At 42.8% G+C, this 18590-nt stretch overlaps 1 protein-coding gene across 1 annotated transcript in view; it reads left to right on the forward strand.

The window, feature by feature from the left end:
- MTREX (Mtr4 exosome RNA helicase) overlaps positions 1 to 18590 on the forward strand; it is a 138840-nt gene that overhangs the window by 29294 nt on the left and 90956 nt on the right. The window contains exons 9-11 of the mRNA XM_073622786.1: positions 15164 to 15262; positions 15344 to 15446; positions 16670 to 16801. Coding sequence (XP_073478887.1) covers positions 15164 to 15262; positions 15344 to 15446; positions 16670 to 16801 — 334 coding nt within the window. The remainder of the gene's footprint in view (positions 1 to 15163; positions 15263 to 15343; positions 15447 to 16669; positions 16802 to 18590) is intronic.

The raw sequence follows: 18590 nt of genomic DNA on the forward strand, positions 1-18590 counted from the left end.
GATACCTCACGTGTGGTTTGAATACCTTTTTCATATGTGGACTGAGAAGGAAAGTGCATTTTAGCGAGCTACAAACATACAGGTGTGAATGGATCCCTAGTGGTAAATTCATGGTGTCCATTTATTTATGCACTAGAATGCCGGTAAAAATTGGCACAATCTAGTCTAATGTAAGTACAGCATTAGATCTCTTGTCCATTACTACTTCAGCATTCACAACACTAACAGAACTCTTGGGCACCATCTATTGGTGTAGTATTACTTTGCATTAGGGAAAGATACATCTCTTCAGTGCCATCTACTGGTCAAAGTAGCACATATACTAAAAATATAACGGTCAGCTTTAAGAAATTCACCAAAACCCATCGGCGCCACCTATTGGTCTTCTTCTTTGCCTTTCCATAAACAATAGAACTTCTTCAGCGCCATCTATTGGTCTATTATAATACTTCACTCTCAACCAGGAAAATATCAAAAATTCTTTACGCCATCTATTGATCATTTACAATACGCATTTTTGAACCCCACTAGAACTCTTGGGCGCCATCTATTGAACTATTACTAACGCACATCTCTGAATCCGAAAAAAGTATCTACAGCGCCATCTGTTGGTTTATTACCACCTTTATTTTTTACATAGCAACTGCTGAGCGCCATCTATTGTATTAATAAAGGCTTTCCTGGGTATGTGAGCCATTTATACCGGGGTCTCCAAAGTGCTGGTCTTTCTGATGTGTAGTGGGGCCTCCAAAGTGCTTTATTCTTTTTTTTGAAAAGCCAGTGGCGTGCAAAACACCCAAAAACTTCCACCCAGTGCCAAAAAAGTGTGCACACACAGAGTGAAACACAAAACCGTGCAATGGTGAACCTCCACAAGGGAAGGACCTTACCCTGATCCCCCAGGGCGTTAGGCTCCAGACAGGGACTGAGGTACTTCACTTGGGTTCATCTGGCCGAAACCAGACAGACCCCCGTTCTCTGGAAGGTCTGCCAAAACAGACCCACCCATACTAGGTGGGGCTCCCCCGAAGGCAGACCCCCAAAGGAGAGGGCAAACCAAGCCAGAAGGCCTATGTCCACCCCCTCCCCTACCCCATCTCCTCCACCCCCATCACACCCGTTGCCCATTTGAGTGCTACCTGACAGTATATGACTTTTTTGTGACATGTTTTTGAAGTAATGCTTTCAGGGTAATGCGGCGTCATGCATGATGTGATGTTTCAGGGTATTATTACTCTGCACAACACATCAGGCATCATACCACAGGATGAATGTAATTTATGCTTGGAAATGTATTATGTAGTGTATTTATGCACTGCGTCGCAGTACAGAGTGGAATGTACCCTGTTGAAGTATTTGGGGTTTTTTTTGTATATTTTCATGTAAAGTATACATTTTCAATCAAAAAAGCACTTTGGAGGCCTTCGGCCAGATGGACCCATTGTAAAGTACCTCAGTCCCTGTCTGGAGCCTAACGCCCCGGGGGATCAGGGTAAGGTCTTTCCCTAGTGGAGGACAGTGTACACCCATTGCACGTTTTTGTGTTTCATTCTTTGTGTGCACACTTTTTTTTGGCACCGGGTGGAAGTTTTTGGGTGTGTTTTGCACGCCACTGGCTTTGTCAATTAAAAAAAAAAAAAAAACACTTTGGAGGCCTTTTGGCTAAGATCAAGTGTAGTATCTGTTCTAATCAGTTTCCAGGAGGTGGCGCTTGCTTCCATCCCTGATCTACAGCGAGGTGGAGATGGGATGGCGGTTGCTATGCAAAAGTAAAGGTGACTTGGAACGGTTTGTAGCCAAAAGGGAAGCCTTCTGATGGGGGTGGAGAACCACTGGGTCTGACTGGAGGGTCGGGTCCCTGGCCTTCTGGCCTAGATTGGGGCTGCTCTAGCTCCGGACAGTCTTTCGGGAGAGAACACTGTCTCCCCTTCCTCCCGCTGGGGGGAGCGGCTAGTATTTCCCGAAGATAATTAGGTAGGAGGGACGGAATGACGGTGAGGCCTGATGGTAAAGGGCTCTCACCAAGTTTCCAGAACTCCATGCCTTTATGCCTGGGGTGGGGGCTGCTGTGGTCTGGGTCGGGGGTCAGGGTTGCACGAAAAGCCAGTGGTGAATGTGCCCCTGAAGTGGCAGTTCAGGGGTGCTGTACAGTCACTGTGTTTCGGCACTTGATTTATGGCACCATGGTCACTTCACCACAACACACATTTTTTCACACCTTTCTCTTGGGCTGAGCCTTTTGGCTAGGACCAGGGGAAACGGTCTCCCACCTCCTTATCTCCCCACTCTATTTATCCCCGTGTTTGTCACTTTTTTGTATTCTTTTGTTTGATGTGTATACACGTTTGTCACTGTGTGATGTTTGGGTCCTCGGGCCTACTCTGAAAGTCTTGGGAAGGGGTGGACATAGGCATTCTGGCTTGGTTTGCCCTCTCCTTTGGGGGTCTCCCCTTGGGGGACCCCCACCTAGTACGGGTGGGTCTGTTTCGGCAGACCTTCCAGAGAACAGGGGTCTGTCTGGTTTCGGCTAGATGAACCCAAGGTCTCAGTCCCTGTCTGGAGCCTAACGTCCTGGGGGATCAGGGTAAGGTCCTTCCCTAGTGGAGGTTCACCATTGCACGGTTTTGTGTTTCACTGTGTGTGTGTGTGTGCACTTTTTTTGGGTGTTTTGCACGCCACTGGCTTTTCAAAAAAATAAAAAAGCACTTTGGAGGCCCCACTACACATCAGAAAGACCAGCACTTTGGAGACCCCGCTATAAATGGCTCACATACCCAGGAAAGCCTTTATCAATACAATAGATGGCGCTCAGCAGTTGCTCTGCAAAAAAATAAAGGTGGTGTTAAACCAACAGATGGCACTGTAGATACTTTTTTCGGATTCAGAGATGTGCGTTAGTAATACTTCAATAGATGGCGCCCAAAAGTTCTAGTGGGGTTCAAAAATGTGTATTGTAAATGACCAATAGATGGCGTTAAAGAATTTTTGATTTTGATTTTTTTCCTGGTTGAGAGTGAAGTATTATATTAGACCAATAGATGGCGCTGAAGAAGTTCTATTGTTTATGGAAAGGCAAAGAAGTAGACCAATAGGTGGCGCCGATGGGTTTTGATGAATTTCTTAAAGCTGACCGTAAAATTTTTTAGTATATGTGCTACTTTGACCAGTAGATGTCGCTGAAGAGATTTATCTTTCCCTAATGCAAAGTAAAACTACACCAATAGATGGTGCCCAAGAGTTCTGTTGGTGTTGTGAATGCTGAAGTAGTAATGGACAAGAGAAAAAATGCTGTGCTTACATTAGACTAGATTGTGCCAATTTTTACCGGCATTCTAGTGCATAAATAAATGGACACTATGAATTTACCACTAGAGATCCATTCAAACCTGTATGTTTGTAGCTCGCTAAAATGCACTTTCCTTCTCAATGCATCAAAATCGCATGAAAAACCTTCCCCTATAAATCATATGCAATTGTTCATATCTATGCGCTGTATTTTTAAACAGTGCACTGCATTTTCGAAAAATCCTGCTTGCTGCATCTTTAAAGTGGAGTTCCACACAAGAATGGAACTTCCATTTTTTGAATTCCTCCCCCCCCTCCGGTGTCACATTTGGCACCTTTCAGGGGGGAGGAGGGAGCAGATACCTGTCTAATACAAGTATTTGCTCCCACTTCCTGGCATAGATCATTGCGGTGATCTACGCCACTTCCGCCGCCTACCCCGTCCTCCCCCGCTGTATTCTGTGAGACACAGAATACAGCAGGGACCTGAGAGGACGTGCAGCGTGACTCACGCATGCGCAGTAGGGAACCAGGAAGTGAAGCCGCACGGCTTCACTTCCTTATTCCCTTACCAAGGATGGCGGCGGCAGCAGCCGAGAGCTGAAGGACAGATCGGCTTCGGGTGCCGACACCGCAGGCTCCCAGGACAGGTAAGTGTCCATATATTAATAGTCAGCAGCTGCAGTATTTGTAGCTGCTGGCTTTTAATATTTTTTTTTCAGCAAATCTCCGCTTTAATGAATATTCTTTAAAAATGCACTTTCCGTGTAAGTCAATGGTAGCATACCAAAAACGCATTGTGTTTTTTGAGCCACCTGTCCATTTTTCCCAGGTTAATGAGGAAGGAAATCATGCAAAATGCATATAAAATGCACAATGCATTGCACTGGTTTCAACACAATGCATCAAAAGCGTTTTCAAGAAAATGCATATCGCGTAATTTGTTTTTCTGCACTGTTAATGAAATTTAATCCCTTCGAAGCCTTCTCCATTTTTTGTAACTACATCTTCCTTACTGTATAGGCTATATATCTGTTGTATAACCTTGCAGCCTGTAACACTGAATAATAATATGGAGGATTTATATAGTGCTAATAATTTGCACCACATACAAAGAAGAGCAATGCCTTCTCTGCACTCTTCATGTAATGTATAAAATGGACGCACATTAAAAAATGGCAAAAAAATAGCCATGTGAGAGCATTACTCACTAACTAGTTGGCGCTCAGCAGTTGCTTTAGGGTAAAAAAGTTGGTGTTAAACCAACAGATGGCGCTGTGGATACTTTTTTTCGGATTCAGAAAGGTGCACTAGTTCAATAGATGGCGCCCAGGAGTTATAGTGGGGTTTAGAAATGTGTATTATAAATGACCAAGAGATGGCGCTGAAGACATTTTTTTTTCTGGTAGAGTCAAGTTTATTAAACCAATAGGTGGCGCTGATGAGTTTCAATTGATTTCTAAAAGCTGCCGTTATATTTTTCGTATATGTGCTGCTTAGACCAGTAGATGGCACTGAAGAGATTTATCTTTCCCTAATGCAAAGTAATACTACACCACTAGATGGTGCCCAAGAGTTCTGTTGGTGTCGTGAATGCTGAAGTAGTAATGGACAATAGATCTAATGCTGTGCTTACATTAGACTCTATTGTGCCAATTCTAACCAGCATTCTAGTGCATAAATAAATGGACACAATGAATTTTCCACTAGGGATCCATTCACATGTATGTAGCCTGCTAAAATGCACTTTCCTTCTCGGTGCAGCAAGTGCATGAAAAACAATACCCTTTAAAACCTATGCAACTATTCATATCTATGCGCTGTATTTTTAAGCAGTACTCTGTGTGTTTTTGCAAAATCCTGCTTGCTGCATATTCAATAAATTTTCTTTTAAAAATGCACTTTCCATGTAGTCAATGGTAGCATACCAAAAATGCATTGTGTTTTTTTTGAGCCACCTGTCCATTTGTCCCAGGTGAGTGAGGAAGGAAAACATGCAAAATCCATATAAAATGCACAGTGTGTTGGTATTAACACAGTGCATCAAAAGCTCGATAACACAACATGCGGTTTCAAGAAAATGCATATTGCGTTTTGTAACACAGTGCTGTTAATATTTAATCCCTTTGATCCCTTCTGTTTTTTGTAGCTACATATTACATACTGCATAGGCTATATAACTGCTATATAAACTTGCAGCATGCAACCATAAATAAAAACATTGAGGATTTATATAGTGCTAATAATTTGCACCACACATACAATATAAAGATACATGTCATTCAAACAAAACTCATTCCCTGCCATGAAAACCAATGTCTTTTCTGCACTCTTCATGTAATGTATAAAATGGACACATTAAAAAATGGCAACGAAATTACTAATTATAGCTGAAAAAACAAAGTTATTGCACAGGTGTAATAAAAGCAATAGAAATGCTAATTTAAAAAAATCTATAATAAAATAAAAATAGTAAAGGCAGTAGAAAGCCTTTTAAAGCGGAGGTTTGATGGAAAAAAAATATTAAAAGCCAGCAGCTACAAATACTGCATCTGCTGACTTTTAATATATGGACACTTACCTGTCCAGGGAGCCTGCGGTGTCGGCAGCCGAAGCCGATCTGTCCTTCGGCTCTCGGCTGCTGCTGCCGCCATCCTCGGTAAGGGAATAAGGAAGTGAAACCGTGCAGCTTCACTTCCTGGTTCCATACTGCGCATGCGCGAGCCCTCACAGGTCCCTGCTGTATTCTGTGTCTCACAGGATACAGCGGTGGAGGACGGGGTAGGCGCCGGAATTGGCATAGGTCACCGCATTCACCGCGGTGATCTATCTCAGGAAGTGGGAGCAAATACCTGTATTAGACAGGTATCTGCTCTCTCCTCCCCCCTGAAATGTGCCAAATGTGACACCGGAGGGGGGGAGGAATCCAAAAAGTGGAAGTTCCATTTTTGGGTGGAACTCCACTTTAAATTGTGTTTGGGAAGTTTGCACAGCCCTGTTAAACAATGAAAAAGGCAAATATGTCCCCATGAAAATTCCCCGTCCCCATCAGAGCCACCAGCACTGCCACCTAGCCCCCTCCCCGCCATATTTGTGTCCCCATTAGAGCCATCACAACCCCCACACACTTTTGTTTTCCCATTAGACACAAACACCCCATCAAAACAACTAGCAGTTTGGAGACTACCCGCCCCCCCAATCAGAATGACCAGCACTTTGGAGATCCTGCTATAGATGGGCTCCCATACTGAGGAAAGCCTTTATCTCAATACAATAGATGGCACTCAGCAGTTGCTCTGGATAACAAGAAAGGTGATATTAAACCAAAAGATGGCGCTGTAGATACTTTTTTCAGATTTAGAAAGGTGCGTTAGTAATAGTTCAATAGATGGCGCCGAAGAGTTCTAGTAGGGTTCAGAAATTTGTAGTGTAAATGTCCAATAGATGGCACTGAAGATATTTTTATTTTTTTTGGTTGAGAATGAAGTATTATATTAGACCAATAGATGGCAGTGAAGAAGTTCTATTGTTTATGGAAAGGCAAAGAAGAAGACCAATAGGTGGCGCCGATGGGTTTCCATTAATTTCTTAAAGTTGTCATTATTTAGTATATGTGTTTCTTAAACCAGTAGATGGCACTAAAGAGATTTCTGATCTTTCCCTAATGCAAAGTAATGCTACACCAATAGATGGTGCCCAAGAATTCTGTTGGTGTGAATGCTGAAGTAGTAATGGACAATAGATCTAATTAGCTGTGCTTACGTTAGGCTCGATTGTGCCAATTCTAATCAGCATTCTAGTACATAAAGAAATGGACACCATGAACTTGCCACCAGGGATCCATTTTCACCTGTGTTTGTAGCTCGCTAAAATGCAGCTTTCTTCTCAGTGTGTCAAAAGCGAATGAAAAAAACGTCCCCTTTAAATCCTATGCAATTGTTCATATCTATGCGTTGTATTTTTAAGCAGTGCACTGTGTGTTTTTGCAAAATCCTGCTTGCTGCATATTCAATGAATTTTCTTTTAAAAATGCACTTTCCTTTGTAGTCAATGGTAGAATACCAAAAACGCATTGTGTTTTTTGAGCCACCTGCCCATTATTCCTAAGTGAACATGGAAGGAAAAAATGCGTTGCATTGGTTTTAAAACAATGCATCAAAAGCGCGATAACACAACATGCGGTTTCAAGAAAATAGATATTGCGTTCTCTAACACACAGGTGTGAATGGGCCGTAATTGTTTTTTTTCTGTGCTGCTAATGATATTTTATCTGCTCGATCCCTTCTATATTTTTTGTAACTACATATTCCTTACTGCATGGGCTGTATAACTGCTATATAACCTTCCAGCCGGTAACCCTGAACAATATTGAGGATTTTTATATATATATATATATATATATATATATATATATATATATATATATATATATATATATATATATATATATAGTTATTAATAATTTGCACCACAATACATATCATTCAAACCAAACACGTTCCCTGCCGTGAAAAACAGTCTTCTCTGCACTCTTCATGTAATGTATAAAATGGACACATTAAAAAAGGAAACAAAATAACCATGTGACAGCATTACTTACTAACTATAGCTGAAAAAATTAAGTTATTGCACAAGCGTAATAAAGGCAAAAGAAATGGTAAATTTATTAAAAGAATCTATAAACAAATAAAAATGGTAAAGGCAGTAGAAAGCCTTTTAAATTTTATTTGGGAAATTTGCACAGCCCTGATAAAAACAATAGAAAAGGCAAATAAAATGTGGTTTTTTTTTTTTTTTTATTGTAATTGGTATTTTTTTCTTTTTTAAGCATGACAAGATAGCACTTCATGGTTACCCAGGAAATATTGATAAAACGCCATTTGTTTTAGTGTTAAAACGGTGTTCCGTCCAAAAAAATACAAAATTCAAAGCCAGCAGCTGCACATACTGCAGCTCCTGGCTTTTAACAATAGGACAGTTGCCTGTCCTGAGTCCAGCAATGTCGGCACCTGAGCCCAGCGATGTCGGGTGCTGCCGCCGCCATTGCGTGTAAGGGAGCTCGGCAGCGTAGCCTTACGGCTTCACGCTGGGAGCCCTACTGCGCATGCGCAAGGCCCCACTCCTCTCTCCTACTGGTCCGGTGACAGAGGGAGGAGGAGGGAGCCCCGTGGTGATGTCACGGGCCGCTGCCCCCTCCCTCGCAAAAGGTGCCAATTGTGGCACCGGAGGGGGAGAGGAGACAAATGAGTGGAAGTTCCACTTTTGGGTGGAACTCCACTTTAAATAATTATTTGTGGTTCAGTAAGTAGACGTCGTGACTAGCTGATAGATGGCTCTGAAAGCTGTTATATATTAAGTGTTGTAGAAATTCTAAATGAATAGATAGCACTGTTGGGTACTTATTTGAGTGTTGTAGTGGTATTAAACCAATAGATGTCATGTACTTAGTGCTGTAGCAATGCTAAACCTGTTTAAAACCCCTTTCACACTGGGGCGTTTTTCAAGTGCTTTTCGGCTAAAAATAGCGCCTGAAAAACGCCTCCCCTGCAGCCCCAGTGTAAAAGCCTGACTGCTTTCACACTGGGGCGGTGCGCTTGCAGGACGTTGGTAAAAGTCCCGCAAGCAGCATCTTTGGGGCAGTGTATACATTGCTCCTCCACCGACCCTGCCCATTAAAATGAATTGGCAGCAGCATTATTAGCCCTTTGGCCTCTAGTAGGGGTTAAAAGCGCCCCGCTAGCAGCTGAAAAGTGCAGCTAAGAGGATGGTAAAGCGTTGGCACTTTACGTGCCAACGCGGCTTACAGTGTGAAAGGGCTCTAATAGATGGCATTGAGGAGACCTCGTGTTTTGAGTGTTGTAGTAATGTAAACCCAATAGATCGCGATGTGGGGGTATTTACATATTCGAGTGCTGTAGTCATTCTAAAGCAATAGATGGCGGTGAATTCATGTATTAAAGAGGAAACAATGTCTCTTTTTTTTTTTTTTTTTTCCCTTACCTGCAAAGCATCGCATACTAGCACACTATGTGAAACTTGCCTGCAAACGAAGCCCTCGTCATCGCTGGAGGCCGCATCCATCTTCGCCTGTCTTCCTTTCGGGACCGCGGACTTCGGCTGTGTGACTGGCCAGAGCTGGGTGAAGTCACATGCGTGGGAGCCGCCGGTCATGGCACAGTGGCCAATCCTTCAGAGTGCATGCGCCAATGACGTCGGCGGCGTATACAGTAAATATCTCCCTTAGCGGTTCACGTTTAGGAGATATTTACAGTACCTAAACAATCCATGGAAGTTTACTTCCTCTTTGTGTTGTAATGATAAACTTATTTTTAATAGATGGCGCTGAAGAGTCACTTATGTATTTTTGAGCATTGCAGTAATGTAAACCAACAGAGGGCGCTGTAGGGGTACTTATTCAAGTGCTTTTAATTATTGTAGACCAATAGATGGCGCTGTAGGGGTACTTACATATTTGAGTACTTTTAGTAATTGTAATCCAATAGATGGCAGCAGAGTCCTGTACTGAGTGTTGTAATGCTAAGTCCATAGATAGCACGGTTTAGTTGTTATTTTATTAGAGAGGATCGTGGTAACCCATAGATGGCACTATGGAATACGTAAATATTCAAATGCTGTAGTAATACTAAACCAATAGATGGCGCTGACGAGTTAGACACGGCTCATAAAAATGAAAGGAACACTTTGAAAACACATCAGATCTCAAGGGGGGGAAAATATCATGCTGGATATCTATACTGATATGAACTGGGTAATGTGTTGGGAACTAAATGATGATGCTTTCACATCGTTTGATGGAAATTAAAATTATCCACCTACAGAGGGCTGAATTCAAAGACACCCTGAAAATCGATGTGAAAAAATGATGCGGCAGGCTAGTCCATTTTGCTGATATTTCATTGCAGCGTTTTTTAATGGTACTCAGTAGATGAGATGACGGATGGTGTCCTGGGGTGTTTCCTCCCAGATCTGGACCAGGGCATCACTGAGCTCCTAAGCAGACTGAGGTGCAACCTGGCGGCGTCAGATGGACCGAAACCTAATGTGCCAGAGGTGTTCTATTGGATTTAGGTCAGGCGAGCGGGGGGCCATTCAAAGGTATAAATTCCTTCATCCTCCAGGAACTGGCTGCATACTCTCGCCACATGAGGCATTGTCGTGCACCAGGAGGAACCCAGGACCTACTGCACTGGCGTAGGGTCTGACAATGGGTCCAAAGATTTTATCCCCATACCTAATGGCAGTCAGGGTGCCATTGTCTAGCCTGTAGGGGTCTTTGCATCCCTCCATGGATAGGCCTCCCCAGACTATCACTGACCCACCACCAAACCCGTTATGTTGAACGATGTTGCAGGCAGTATGTTTTATACGGCTTCTCCAGACCCTTTCACATCTGTCACATGTGCTCAGGGTGAATCTGCTCTCATCTGTGAGAATCACAGGGTGCCAGTGGCAGACCTGGCAATTCTGGTGTTCAATGGCAAATGCCAATTGAACCCCACTGTGCCGGGCAGTGAGCTCAGGGCCCACTAGAGAGCTTTGGGCCCTTAGGCGACCCTCGTGAAGTCTGTTTCGGATTGTTTGGTCGGAGACATTCACACCAGTGGCCTGCTGGAGGTCATTTTGTAGGGCTATGGCAGTGCTCCTCCTATTCCTCCTTGCACAAAAGAAGCAGAAACTGGTCCTGCTGATGAGTTAAGGACTTTCTACGGCGCTGTCCAGCTCTCCTAAAGTAACTGTCTGTCTCCTGAAATCTCCTCCATGCTTTTGAGACACAGCAAACTTTCTGGCAATGGCACGTATTGATGTGCCATCTTGGAGGAATTGGACTGCCTGTACAACCTCCTATAGGGTCCAGGTATCGCCTCATGCTACCAGTAGTGACACTGACCCTAGCCAAATGCAAAACTAGTGAAAAACAGTCAGAAGAGTAAGGAAAAAAAATGTCAGTGTCCACCTGTAAAACAATTCCTGTTTTGGAGGATGTCTCGTTGTTGCCCATCTAGTGCCCCTGTTAATTTCATGAACACCAAAGCAGCTAAAGTTGATGAACAACTCCCTCTGCTGCTTAACTGACCAGATCAATATCCCAGGAGTTTAATTGACTTGCTGCTATACTCTGATTAACTGCTTGCCGACCAGCCGCTATCATTATACTGCGGCAGGTTGGCACGGCTGCGCGAATCGCCATAGGTGTACGGCGGCCACTTTAAGATCTAAAGGGGGCGCACGCGACGTCCGCCGGCGACCCACAATTGCTCCTCTGAGAGCCAGAAAGGGGATCTGTCAATGTGCCCCAGAAGTGGCAGTTCAGGGGTGCCATAATCTCAAAAGTGTTAAGGGGGCACTTTGAGTGTTGGCACCAAGGTCACTTCACTGTACACACTTTTTCACACCTGCCTCTTGGGCCGAGCCTTTTGGCTAGGACCAGGGGAAATTTTTATTCCTGGCCAGAGGGCCGGCCATTGTATTACACAATGGTCACTTTTCACTCTCCCACCTTCCTTCTCCCCACTTTCTTTTTATCTCTCCTCGTGTTTGTCACTTTTTGGTATTTTTTTGTTTGATGTGTATACGTTTGTCATTGTGTGATGAGTAGGGTGTGGGTCCTCGGGCCTACCCTGAAAGTCTTGGGAGGGGGTGGACAATAGGCCTTTTGGCTTGGTTCTCCCTCTCCCTTGGGGTCTCCCTTTGGGGGAGTCCCACCTAGTACTTGGGTGGGTCTGTTTTAGCAGACCTTCCAGAGGACGGGAAACCAGACGGACCCAAGTGAAGTACCTAAAGCCCCGCGGGATCAGGGTAAGGTCCTTCCCTAGTGGAGGACATTGTAACACCTGTTGCACGTCTTTGTGTTTCACTCTTTATGTGTGTGTGCTTTTTTTGGCACTGGGTGGAAGTTTTTGGGTGTGTTTTGCATGCCACTGGCTTTTCAAAAAAAAAAAAAACTCAATGTAAACAGACCGATCCCCATTCTGTCAGGGAAGTAGAGAGAGATCTGTTGTTCCTAGTGATCAGGAACAGTAATCTCTCTATGCCCTGTCAGTACACTGCCCCCACAGTTAGAAAGGCCTCCCTAGGGAACACTTAACCCCTTGATCGCCCTTTAGTGTTAACCCCTTCCCTGCCAGTGATGTTTATACAGTAATCAGTAGCTGTATAAATGTTAATGGTCCCAAAAAAATTTCAAGTGTCCCATCTGTCCGCCCCAATGTCACAGTCCCGCTTAAAATTGCTGATCACCAACATTACTAGTAAAAAGAAAAATGTAATGATAAAAATGCCAGAAATAATATATCCCCTCTTCCCTTTTTTTTTTTTTTTCACCAAAAATGTTGAATACAGCCTAAACTGATTAGGAAATTTTTGTTTTTTTGAAAAAAATCTTTTTCTTTGGATATATATTATAGCAAAATAATAAATAAATATTAGGTTTTTCAAAATTGTCGCTTTTTTTGTTTATAGCGCAAAAAAAATAACCGCAGAGGATCAAATACTACCAAAAAAAAGCTCTTTTTGTGGAAAAAAAAGGACGTTCCAATTTGTTTGTGTACAACTTCGCATTACCGTGCAATTGTCAGTTAAAGCTACGCAGTGCCGTATCACAAAAAATAGCCTGATCACTAAGGGGGTAAATCCTTCAGGGGCTGAAGTGGTTAAAGTGTTTCTTTAATTTTTTTTGAGCAGTGTATTTTGAGTTTAAATAATACTAAACCAATAGATGGCGCTTTGGGGTCTTTACATTTTCAAGTGCTGTGGTAATGCTAAATGTAAATGAAGCTGTCGAGTTATGTATGTTGTGTTAAGGTAATGCTAAACCCATAGATGGCGCTAAGTGCTTCTTTAGTTAAATTATGACATATTTTGTATTTAACCAATAGATGGTGTAGGGGAACTGCCTAGGGACTTTGGAAATGCAATATTAATCAACCAATAGATGGCGCTATGGGGTCCTTGCATTTTCGAGTGCTGTAGTAATGCTAAACCAATAATAGATGGAGCTATTTTGTATATAACAGATGGCGTACAGAAACTTTAGAACTGCAATTGTATTCAACCAATAGATGGCGCTTTGGAGTCCTTACATTTTCAAGTGCCGTGGTAATGCTAAATGTAAATGAAACTGTCCAGTTATGTATGTTTTGTTAAAGTAATGCTAAACCAATAGATGGCGCTAAGTGCTTCTTTACTTAAATTATGACATAGCTTGTGTAGGGAAACTGCCTAGGGATTTTAAAAATGCAATGTTAATCAACCAATAGATGGCGCTATGGGGTCCTTGCATTTTCGAGTGCTGTAGTAATGCTAAACCAATAGATGGAGCTATTTTGTATATAACAGATGGCATACAGAAACTTTAGAACTGCAATGTTATTCAGCCAACAGATGACGTTTAAACATCATTTTTAGATTTTTTTTTTTTTTTTTTTTTTTTTTCTTCAGTTAGGCTAATTAATGTGCTTTTACTATTTGCACAGATTCCTGCATGTATTTACTAAGGTTCCTTTTACTTCCTCGTTGTAAACCCCGTGTTCACTTTCACCAAGTTGAGTAGTGGAGTAATGTTGTTACAGGATGTCTCCAACTAAAAAGCAGACTTTAAAGAGGCTTTCCACCCAGGGGGTCGGGTAAAAAAAAAAAAAAAAAAAAAATTAAAAGTCAGCAGCTACAAATACTGCAGCTGCTGACTTTTAATTGGACACTTACCTGTCCCTGGGTCCAGCGATGCGGGGGATCGAAGCCCCGCTCGTCTCCCCCTACGTTCAGCGGCGCCGGCATTGCAACTGTGGGTGCCGGGCTGTGGCTTCACAGCCCAGCACCCACTGCGCATGCGCGAGCCGCGCCGCGCGCTGTGATTGGCCTCTCAGTCACCTGGGACCTGTAATGGGTCCCAGATGATTGACAGGAGGGAGGGAGCAGAACGGAGCCCCTCCTGTGCCGAGGGGGAAGTGATGTCACCAGCCCAGGCACTGGAAGGGGCAGACTACGAGGGACCCCCTAGCAACAGGCATTTAGAGGTGAGTAAAAAAAAATATCCAAATGTTTTTTTTAGGATTTTTCATGTATTTTTTGTTTTTTTGGGTGGAACCCCACTTTAATGCACTGTTTGGGCAACTATGTGGCAAACTCTCTTGCTGCCAGAGCCATTTTTGCGTTTTTGTTTATATGTTGAAAAAAGATCTTTTTAGGCCCAAAGATGACCTAAAACTCCCAAAACCTATATAGTTTTTTGAAAGCAGACACCTTAACCCCTTCAGCCCTGGAAGGATTTACCCCCTTTATGACCAGGCCATTTTGTGCGATACGCACAGCGTTGCTTTACCTGACAATTGCGTGGTCGTGCGACGCTGCACCCAATTTGTCCTTTTTCCCACAGTTAGAGCTTTCTTTTTGTGTTATTTGATCACCTCTGCGTTTTTTTATTTTTTGCACTATAAACAAAGACCGTCCGTTTTGAAAAGAAACAATATTTCCAGATCAGCCCTTGAGAGATGAGTTCCTCCAAACAGGAAACACATTGCCAATTAGTCTTTTAAGGCGGTCCCTCAGATCCCTGGTCAGTCTTAGTATTTCCTTCATCCAGAGGAGACATGTTGCATGAGGGACCTCCAGAGGTCCATCTCCCAAGGGCTGAGCAGGGGCATGCGTCTCGTGGCTGCAGCAGGGTGATCAGTACAGCGGCTTCTGCAAAGCTGTCCGTTTTTTTGGTCGCACAAATGTAAATGGGGCCTTAGAGCTTTGGAGAGATATATATGCTTTGTTCAGATTTTATGACTGAGGTTTACAACCACTTTAAGTAGTAATTTTTGGATTTGTGCTGATATGGTATTAATGTTTGTTTGTATCTTCTTTTTATTTCTAGCCTTGTCATGTGGTCTATACGGATTATCGCCCGACTCCCCTGCAGCATTACATTTTTCCTGCAGGGGGAGATGGCCTCCATCTTGTTGTGGATGAGAATGTAAGTTGGTACTATAATATAGTCAATACAGTATATGGTAAAGTTGAATCAAAGTGCAAACATTTTTTCTTTGTTTTTTAGGGTGATTTCCGAGAAGACAACTTCAATACTGCAATGCAGGTACTTAGGGATTCTGGGGAGGCCTCCAAGGGAGACCAAAAAGGACGTAGAGGAGGAACAAAAGGTACTGTCCGCCACTGGAGTTTATGCAAAACAATCGTATTTATCCATGATTGTATATGAGCCTGTTTGGTACAGCTTAAAGCAGTGTTTCTCAACCTTTAAAACCATTTACGAACCCCTGGAAAAAGGTTTGCTATTTCGGGGGAACCCCTGAAATAATGTTCACATGTATAGCTCACAGAACATTGTATGATCAGCGAGCTGTGGTTAATAATAAATATTTTTAGAAATGACATTAAATGACTAAATATTAAAACGTGCCTATTTTGCATGGGAGAGGCTGTTAAGCACACAACAGTACCAGTTTTCTTCTTCTGGCTTCAGAGGCAGCTTTCATACCTCCTTCAATGGTGTGCTGTTCCCTGCCGGCCCCTCCTTCTATTCTGTTCATCCCAGATTGTCACATACTGGGGATGGACAGGAAGGGATGAGGGGCCGGCGGGGAACAGCACACTACAGCCATTAGTATGACAGCCGCTTCCCTGCCTATCTCTGCATATGTCCACGTGATCTACCTGTCGGTTTCCTGCAACTGGTAGATTGCTGCAGAACCCTGGTTGAGAAACACTATTAAAGGCCGGGCTTGTAGCCATGTGCTTATTCTGAAGGTCATATGGTTTCCTTCAAAGAAATGTTCATTTTTATTGATCTTTTCTTGCCTAAAAGCCACCAAGTGGGTTCAATCACTGGTGAGGTGTTGTGTTTTTTGTTTGTTTTTTTGTTTTTGTGCCTCCTTTTGTGGAGATTTTTTGCTTCCTGTTCGGACATCATGGCAGAAAATTAGGATAACTGATTTCACCACTACAGATAGCCATGAAGCCTGAGAGGGATTCTAACTTATTCCCTCTCTATCCCAAGCTAGGCTGCCGATACCTTCAAGCCAAAGTCATTTTAAAGCTGAAGTTTATTGGGGGGGATCATCTTTCTAAAGGTCTGGTGACCTCCCCAGTTCTCCCAGTTCTTCTCCTTCACCTACTGCGATAGTTGGTGGTCTTTACTGCTGCACTGAACCGCATTGATATGACACACAGCTTAATAGTGATAATGTTTACTAGAAGCAGTTTTTGTTTGATAAGGTTACATTTGTTTTTGACCACAGTCCTATATCACCTTCGCAGGAGATGTATAATCCAGTCCATGTGTTCCCGACCTCCTGTATTGCTCCCGGGGTAATAATGAAATGTGATCTCTCATCGCTAATACTTGATGTCATTCTGCTTCCAGGACCCTCTAATGTGTTCAAGATTGTCAAGATGATTATGGAGCGCAACTTTCAGCCAGTTATCATCTTCAGTTTCAGCAAGAAGGAATGCGAGGCCTATGCACTGCAAATGTCCAAGCTGGACTTCAACTCTGGTAATTGAGCTATGTTGTATGCATTCCAATTTACAAGGTTTGGAAGCCTGATCCCCAATCAGGCGACCTAAAGAAATGGGGGCATATTGGACTATTGCGGTACAATAAACATTGGTGATAATATAGAAAATAAATCAGTGATATGAGATTGTATAGTAGATTTTATTGATGCAGAAATACAAATCTTGATAATACAATACAGCATGATAGAGTTAAAAACATAGCGCCAGGTAGGGACGTGGTTGTACAATAAAACAATTGATCTCAGAAGTCACTTCCTCGACTAGTTTCGCGGACATAACCGCTTCATCAGGAGGGAGTCTGAGGATGGTTTATTATAGCTAAACCTAACAAAATAAGAAAAAGTACAATGTAATATGCCAAAGGGACATCTACAGTAAAATTGCATCATAGTTAGAGACATATAATAAAGTTTGACGGGGGAAAAAGACAAATCTGCTTACCCATGTCCCAATTGACCCCAAGCGCGGGGCTCCACCACCCTGGAGTGATCTCCCACGGCGACCCGGGGGAGCTGCAACAATGACGGGGATAATAGGGAAGAGAACGTGAGAATGGTCGGGTATACTGTTTTGCCAATAAAAAAACGAGTGAAAAAAGTGACACTGGAAGGTGAGGGAAGTAAATTGGTAAGAGTGTGGGGACTACTGCGAGGATTGCAATTTGCAAACCAACGGAGGGAAACATAAAAATTATGATAACCATGGTGAAGAGGTGGGGAACATTAGTGGGATATAGTGTAGGAAAGTGAAAGTGTGGGGGAAGGGAAAACACCAGCACCATTAGCACATTAGCACCAGCACCATTAGCACATCAACCAACCTAGTCTTCTAGAAATGCAAGGTTACCCTGCCCACGTGTTATAGAAGTGATTAAATTTATCTGTGTAACCTTCATAACTGATACATTAAACATTGTTTCCTCTTATCAGCCTTGGCCGCATTAAGCCTTTAATAGATCCCAGACTCACATCTATTTTTTTTTAGCCTGTAAGGTGGTTTCTATGTAACTTATGACCTAAACACCAGCATGTTGATGATCTCACCATCTCACGTATATTGATAGGCAGCGTGTCTGCTCATGCATTGAGTAATGGATCCTTGATGGGCTTTAATTACTTAAGGATCGGGCCTATTTTTTACACTTGGTGTTTACAAGAAAATTACTAGAAAATTACTTAGAACCAACACATTTTTTTCAGACACCCAAGAGCATAAAATGGTGGTCGTTGCAATACTTTGTCACACTGTATTTGCGCTGCGGTCTTGCAAACGCAATTTTTTTGGAAAAAAAATTTGTGATAGATCATGTTACGCCGAGTAAATTGATACCCAACATGTCATGCTTCAAAATTGCGCCCACTCGTAGAATGGCGACAAACATTGACACTTAAAAATCTCCATAGGAAAAAGTTTAAACGTTTCTACAGGTTACCAGTTTTGAATTAGAGGAGGTCTTTTGCTAGAGTTATTGCTCTCGCTGTAACAATCGTGGCGATACCTCACTTGTGGTTTGAACACCTTTTATATATGTGGGCACGACTTGCGTATCGTTCGCTTCTGTGCGCGAGCACGGCGGGACGGGGCGCAGGACAGGGCTTCTTTTTAATGTGAGATCTGGGGTCAAAAAGTACTATCTCACATAAACACTTAAATTCAAATAAAAAAAAAAAAAAAAATCCTTTTTAAGGCCATTGGGCGGAAATGACGTTTGATATCGCTTCCGTCATCCAATGGTATGAAGTCGAGTGGGGGCCATAATTTCCTCA

This window comes from Aquarana catesbeiana, linkage group LG01 (genome assembly GCF_042186555.1).
Source record: "Aquarana catesbeiana isolate 2022-GZ linkage group LG01, ASM4218655v1, whole genome shotgun sequence".
Taxonomy (NCBI): domain Eukaryota; kingdom Metazoa; phylum Chordata; class Amphibia; order Anura; family Ranidae; genus Aquarana; species Aquarana catesbeiana.